This window comes from Cottoperca gobio, chromosome 1 (assembly GCF_900634415.1).
Source record: "Cottoperca gobio chromosome 1, fCotGob3.1, whole genome shotgun sequence".
Classification (NCBI taxonomy): domain Eukaryota; kingdom Metazoa; phylum Chordata; class Actinopteri; order Perciformes; family Bovichtidae; genus Cottoperca; species Cottoperca gobio.
The window spans coordinates 6,325,385-6,332,848 of NC_041355.1; the positions used below are offsets into that span (position 1 = coordinate 6,325,385).

Genomic DNA, 7,464 nt, shown 5'->3' on the forward strand with positions numbered 1-7,464 from the left:
GTTAAGGTGAGCACAATGCTTCTATTGTCATGTATTGCTGCTGTTACAAGGCCTTGAAAGGATATAGGAGACACATACCATGGGAGATAGGAGGTACATATATACGTGTAGAAGATGTAGAAGAAGAAAAAGTATTTTATTCTACAAATGTTATAATAAAGATGTTAATTATTTACCTTGTGGTATCTGACTGGCCGTGTCAAGGCCTTCGTGGTTTTTATTTTCTCCTTGCAATTGTCAATATCTTTAATGTAAAGTCCAACCTGAGTCGTTAATGAATGACTGCCTTATCTTTGGGTCAGTCCCCTTTTATGATTAAAACGATTAAGCGTTGTTATTTCGATTTTTTTATTTTATATGTTCATAAATATTGTATTTGCTGTTTATAAATTAAATATGCTGGTGTTTATCATTTAATACTTAAAATAAAAATAAAATTAAGTCTATATTTAAAAAGTTTGTCGTTCCTGTTGAATCAATATGTCTGTGACACAGTCTCAACAAAGACTTAACTGCAGGCCTGTAGCACGAGGATACTGAGCTCATGTACTATTTATTTATTATGAATTTGGATGTTTTAGCAACCTGCCGAAAGTTCACATTCTGGAATGAAAACCGTACACATAGTAAATATTGTATAAGCTGATTCCAGCATTTTTGCAGACAATAGGCTACATTTGAATTTGACTACTGTTAGAAGTATAACAATAATAATAAATAAACACTTCAGCATTCCTCCCCCATAACTCTAGTACTTGTATTGTGGAGAAGATTTAAAAAAAAGCTTTTAGACCTTCCTGTTAGGACATTGCTCAAAGTATAATTGAACAGTTAACTGAATGAATAAAATACAGAACTTGGCGGGAATCATGACCTCAGTATTTCTAAAATCTTGCCAAAGATACTTTCCAGGAGGTTTGGCTCTGTATCTTGCAGAATGAGCTCAAGGGAGGGAAGACATTTGTATTGTAGATTTGAGGAATATAATATTTTGTCCAGACAGGCTTAATTTGTTTCAATTACGTCAGGCATTTATACTGTGACTTTATTTTTTATTTTACATCTTCTTTCTTATATATGTAGCCTAACTTTGGGGGTATCATTTATTTTTGAGCACTTAAGAAGAAACTGTAAAATTACTGTAATGTTAGTTATCAAAGTAGGTATGAGTCGTGGAGGCAGAAATTAATTAATTAATTAATTGATCCTATTCTGATGTGTGTGCACATACTTAATGCCACGCCTACTGCCGCCTACTATAGATTAAATAGTGAAGATATTCTACTTTATAATGTGTACATGGTCAGATCAGTAATTGAATATTTGTTTAGTATTTGAAGTATAGAACAGTGTAGTTTGTTACTATAACCACTAGGTGGCGAAATGACATATTACTGCAAAGACGAAATGTATTCTCTGCTCTTACAGAAAAACGAAGCGTCTTTTTCAACATAGATCAATGCAATTATACCTTTGCTATATAAATATAATTATAGATAGACAGTAAAAAAAAAAAGCATTTCTTTCCGCTGAATTTTTCAATGAAAGGGCCAACCTTTTAGCAAACACTTATTAAAGATAAAATCATTAAAGCACTTGGAAAACTATTTTAATTCTGGATATCTTATACTGTACATTATGTATAGAGTAAATGACTAAATAAGGATGGTCAAAATGTAATTTTTCAGCTGGAGTACATGAAGATTTTTCTACCTTACAGTACTGGAAGAGGAAAATGCACAATCCATAGTTACCTGTGTGAGTAAATGTGCTGTTTGTGTGTGGGCATAAACACACTGTCACAACCTGACAAGGAGGGAGACCACACAATCAAATAACTTTTCTATATGGTTTAATTTAAGTAAATGAGCCACAAAACACAAGCACACTATAAATAGCAGGCAGCAGGCCAGAGGGAAGAGACAGAGAAGATCTTGCAGGTCTCTTTATAGCCTGATCCAGTCTGCTCAGGTGTGCTGAATCAGTGATGAGGAGATGACGAGGTCTCAGCTCCATCAATCAACCTCCTGAAACACAGGTTAAGCACACAACATGGGAAGGACAGGGCCACCTCTGAGGCCGTCACAACACACACACACACACACACACACACACCACTTTTCACTCCTCATTAATATTTGACTGAATTGTTGTTGATGTAAAGCTATACTACAATATGACAGTTAAGTCCACAAAAGTTCAAATCCACAATTGGTTGCAATTAGTAATAATTGAACATGCAATTATTATTAAAGAGAGAATTTCCCATTACTGCCATTGAAATACATTCACTCCTGCAATCGATTAGTCATGCCAAGTGCCATGAGGAGCTTCTGGTGAAAGGCTGGCACCCTGTCTTTATGGACAGGCCAGTCCAGGATGCAGCTTGGACGCAACATGCCCCTGCGGAGGTAGAGGGAGCGAGATAACTTGTAGTCGTGAACGTCCTGCAGCAAGACCAGAACCACAGAGTCCCTGCTGGCTTCAATGACCTGGTGAAGTGCATGATGGGCTTTAAATCTGGATATGGAAAGAGATAAGGGTAGGAGGGATATAGACACAACTGTGAGAACTCACTTTATTTATTACTTAAATATCTACAGCATGCAACCCAGACAAAATATACTAAACATCAGAAAATTCAAAATGACATATTTAGAATTTAATTTTGACCTCATGTAGAATCTATAATTGTGTATAAATCAAGCAGATTTACCGTGTACACCAGGGATCTCTGAGAAGACTTTCAGTGACGACAAACAAGATCTTTCTGGAGTTCCTCATATTCCTCACAATGGATTCAAGCAGTGGCATACCGGGGACTAGATCTCGATCCTCCAAACAAAACCTGCACTTGTCATTCTCTAAGGGTACCATCCTCCTCTCCACCCAGCTGCTGTCTGACTCTGAATGTATGACGTAAGCATCATACTCAAACTCCCTGCCCTCTTCAACGCTGGCATCGCTAAATCCTAATGTGCGATTGATCAATATGTTCCAATAAAACTGGATCCTCCAGCCTTGGTACTGCAGCAGAAATGCAGTTACAATCAGCATGATGACAGCAGTGCTGCTCAGTATGTAAAGAGTCTGAAATGGGGTCATATCTTTGCAAGAGAGAGGGTCAAAATGCATGATGGAGTGGTTAAAGTAAGCTAGTGGAGTGTTGCACAAGTACTGGTCCCTAAGACCCGGCACATCGGTCATGTTTGTGTTATTCAGCCATGTCACGAACCACAGAATGGACTCACATGTGCAGTCAAACGGGTTTTTGTCCATGACGAGCAGGCTGAGGTTGCTCATAGGCGTTTTGAACACTTGGGGCCTCACGGCTGTGATCAGATTCTTCTGTACATTTAAAACCCGCAGTGAGTGCAGATCATCAAAAATGGAGTCTTTAAGACTATTAAGGAGGTTGGAGGACAGGCTGAGTTCACGGAGGTCGCTCAACCCTCTCAGAGCCTCCGCAGGGATCTCATCCAGCCCGTTACTATCCAGCTGTAAGGATATCAACCTCTGTGTGTTTTTGAGGAACAACACTGGCCCACCTAGGTTGGCACTCTTCCACAAACGGGCTAAGTTATTGTGTTGGAACATCAGCACTTTCAGGTCCACAAGCCCCTCCAACATATTCTCTTTGATGTTAGCAATGTTGTTGTTGCTGAGATCCAGGACGGTGAGGTTGGGCAGAAGGATGAATGGAGAGGGATCCAGGTTCATAGCTTTAAGACTTTTCCCCAGAGTCAGGACCTTAAGATTGGGCACATTCACAAACGACGTGGAGATTAGCTCGACTGTCTGGTGGTTATTGGACATGTGAATCTCTTCAACTTGGCCCAAGCCTTCAAATACTTCGCCAGTGAGAATTTGCTCGATGAAGTTGTAATCTAAAAGAAGAGTGGTGAGGTTTCTCAAAACGGAGAAGCTTTGAGGATTGATCAGTTTTATAGCTGTTCCGGTTAGATTGAGCTTTCTGAGAGGCGATCCCGCAAGTGAGACGAAGGTCTGGTTGTTGATGTGTCTGAGGGAGGTATAAATACCCCAGCTCATATCGAGTTCTTTAAGACTTGTCAAGCCAGTAAACGTGTGCTCTGTGATTTCATGAACTGCAGTTTTCTGTAATATCAAACTCTCCAGAGCACTTAATGGTTGGAAGGAGAAATCATCGAGGTTAGCACTTTTCACAAGCGCTTTTGTCAATTGGAGTTTTTTCAAACTTTTGAGCCCCTGAAATGTGTCTTTGGTCAGGCGCCTGATGTTGTTGTCTGTTAAAACTAGAGTCTGAAGTCTGGACAGCCACCGAAATGAGCCATCTTGAATTCTAACCATGCCATTATAGGATAAATCCAGAAAGGTTAGATTCGTTGTCTGCAGCGCTTTAAAGGTTGTGTTTGTTAGTGTGACCAGCTTCATCTTCCGAAGAAACAGGGCATCAATGTCTGTCGCTGACAGCTCTGAGCAGAGTTTAGAAATAACCTGCGTGGCCATATTGCTTTCATCCATGATTAAAGTACGTAGGCCTGAAATGGGCGTAAAGCAACCAGGCTCCAACTGCAAAGAAAACAAAACAAAGAGATCTTGCAGTGAGACAAAAAAGGGAAGCAAAACAAACAACTGAAAGTAATGGGCACTAATACTCGTTCCAGTTTCAACAACATTCATTTCCCATTTCTAGGTCAGTTTCTCACCGTTTTTAGAGACACAGACGACATGTTGAGGACTTGTAAAAAGGATGAATGGTTAAGAAATGAAAAGTCGTCTTTCATCAGAGTGGTGAAGTAATTGCCTGCCAGATTGAGGCTCACGAGGTTGGGCAGCTGGAACTGAGAGCCGAGCTTGGCTGATTGAAGTTTGTTAGTGGACACATCAAGAACTTTCAGGCTCTGAAAATGATGAAAGGAGAATAAAAAGCTAAATCAAGTGTTATTTAACGCAATGCAATGAGAGGCGTATCAAACAACTGAGGGGGAAATGATGGGGTAAAAGCAATCTAAAAATGACTCTTCACTTCACTCTCTCATTTCTGTCACCAACACCATTATTACACCGATAGCTAAGGAGATTTCCTCTCCAGCTATTACTGATCCAATTTATCAGTGTGACTGTAGTACCTGTAGTGCAGAGAAGGGCTCTCCATGTAGCTGTAGCTTATTACTAGCCATAATCAACCATGTTAGATTAGTGCAATGGCTCACGTCCTCTTTCTTCAGCACATACACTTGATTGTGTTCCATGTTCAGTGTCTGCAGCAGAGGAAGAGTCTGGCACAAACCCTGGTCCAGCTTGGTGATACTGTTGTGACTGACATCGAGGTGACGGAGGCCTGGGTACGGGGTTAATGATACAGGGGGAATCCCATTCAATCTGTTGTGAGATATATCCAGACTGGTAATGTCCCTGGGAAGGTTTGGAGGGACTGCACTGAGGCTGAGGTGGCTGCAGTCAGCTCTGCCATCTAGCACCTTGCAGGAAGTTTTCTTGTCGGAGGCCACGCAATTGTGCAGTCCCAATAAATAACATATGACGATCACCGACGGAAGGTGAAGGGAACGTGGGGCATGCATCGTTTCAAAAACCTTTAAAGAAAAAGAGGGCTAGATTAAAATCTGCATAAACCTTAAACCTACATTAATTGTTTTGGATTCTTTTGGCAACTTGGGGGCAGCACATCAAGAATAACACTGATATATTATCATCTTATAAAGCTTAAATTACAAATGTGTTAGCAAACAGTTACATGTTCACACATCCGTCAGACACAGAGCAACATTAAGAAATATTTGGAGTTGTGTTTCTATAACAATATTCTCTCCTCCTTTAGTTCTGTTTTGGTCTCGACCAACTCCTTAGTAAAACATCTGCCTCTTAAGCTGCTTAATGCTCCACCATGTGCATCAGCTAGTCACTAGCTTTGTCTGTCTGCGTTTTGGTGCTGAGATATTAGCGTGCAATGAAATATTAAAGAGCTTCTTTGCTACAAACATCTGGCTGCCTACTGAGAAAGAATCCAAACAGGAAAGTTGCGGTGGCCGTAAAACCAAAGCCATAAACTTTGGAGGAGTGAGGGGATCTGAGTTGGGTCAGGCTGGATCAGTTTCTGTTCATCACTAAGATGAGCAACATCTGTCCCATCATTCAGTCATTTGATTTATTATCAATATATAAAGATTGATTAGTGTCACAGCTTTGTCACATCAAGTGTTACTCAATAGTGAGGAAATTCTTCTATTTCGTATATAGCCTACATGCCTGATATGAATTTAAAAAGCTGTCTACAGAACTCTCTCTTCCAAATGCATATATTATCACTAACACAGTAGCCTAAATGAGTATTACTAGATTTCCAAGCAGCATAGTGACGCTAATAATTTAGATATAAAACCTGCAGAGTTCTTACCAGATGTTGTCTTGGCATGTTAACTTTTGCGTCTAGACTTCATAGATTTGAAACCGAAGGCATTCACTTCCAGCCCCACAGTGTCTTTTTTCTCTCCGCACAGATTTGAGTCAGTGGCTGCAGAGCAAGAATATACGGAAATGAGACATTTGAAACTCCTGTTTCACTTCCACACCCCTGTCTAAATCCACTGGTACATTTAACTGTTTCATGCACTAACACATCAAATTATTGGGAACTTTGAACGAAATTGATGCTGACTTCTTAAAAACCAGACAGAATATCATGTCTGAGGAAATGTAAATATTGCTGCACACATCGGTAATGTTTTGAAAATGCGAAGTCGTGTTAGTCATGTACAGTCAGAGAATGACGGACACGTGTCTGCAAATCGCCAATAAAAATGCTAATTTTCGTAAATATGTAAGAATAAGACGTGAATAATCGTGTAAATACCCGCCAAACTATGAGGTCACGTTTGTGTTGACTTCTGTCGATCAAACAGTTCGTGTTGACGCTCACCGGAAATACATAGATACCGTTAACTTGGGAGTAGACGTGCAAGACATTTAATGTGAAGGAGCAAAGCCGGCAGCAATTTTACTGTAAATAAAGTTTGAAATAACACGAGTGTACCTACCTGACTCATCAATGTTAAGACTGTGCTGTTGTATAATATATGTAGGCTATAGTTGTGTATGCATTGTTCGGGAGATGTATCTTCTGGAAACAGATCATGACTGAACTCTGCACGTGCATTTACAGAGGGTGTCTGACTTCTGGCTGATCTTCTGTTTTTGACAGGAACGTACTTGTCTGCAATTCATGATGTATCAGCCTTCCAGAAAGACAAGTTGGTGCAGTCTTGCTCTGCAATGCAAGGTAGGCTACTCCCATTCAGTTAATTTCAGTTGATTCACAAAACAGTAACGTACAATACAAAACAATCATAAGACATACCAGAGATGTGTGAAATGTAACACCCTGAAAAGCTATCTGAAGCTTGATAATAAGGGCTGCCCAGACACACTCCAATCCACTCAACATAATATTATTGGACTAAATGT

At 40.0% G+C, this 7,464-nt stretch overlaps 1 protein-coding gene across 3 annotated transcripts; it reads right to left on the minus strand.

The window, feature by feature from the left end:
- Positions 1-1,995: 1,995 nt before the first annotated feature.
- Positions 1,996-6,916, minus strand: tlr3 (toll-like receptor 3). Of its 3 annotated transcripts, XM_029441982.1 has the most exons (6): positions 6,854-6,916; positions 6,398-6,514; positions 5,112-5,576; positions 4,689-4,883; positions 2,717-4,551; positions 1,996-2,520 (listed from the first exon to the last, which is right to left on the minus strand). In XM_029441982.1, the coding sequence occupies exons 2-6, from the start codon at positions 6,413-6,415 to the stop codon at positions 2,289-2,291; spliced, it is 2,745 nt and encodes a 914-aa protein (XP_029297842.1). In that variant the 5' UTR covers positions 6,416-6,514; positions 6,854-6,916; the 3' UTR covers positions 1,996-2,288. The 3 variants fall into 3 exon arrangements, with proteins under 3 accessions (XP_029297842.1, XP_029297859.1, XP_029297850.1); XM_029441999.1 differs by lacking the exon at positions 4,689-4,883; XM_029441990.1 differs by lacking the exon at positions 6,398-6,514 and having other exon boundaries at positions 6,854-6,902.
- Between the last annotated feature and the right edge of the window lie 548 nt (positions 6,917-7,464).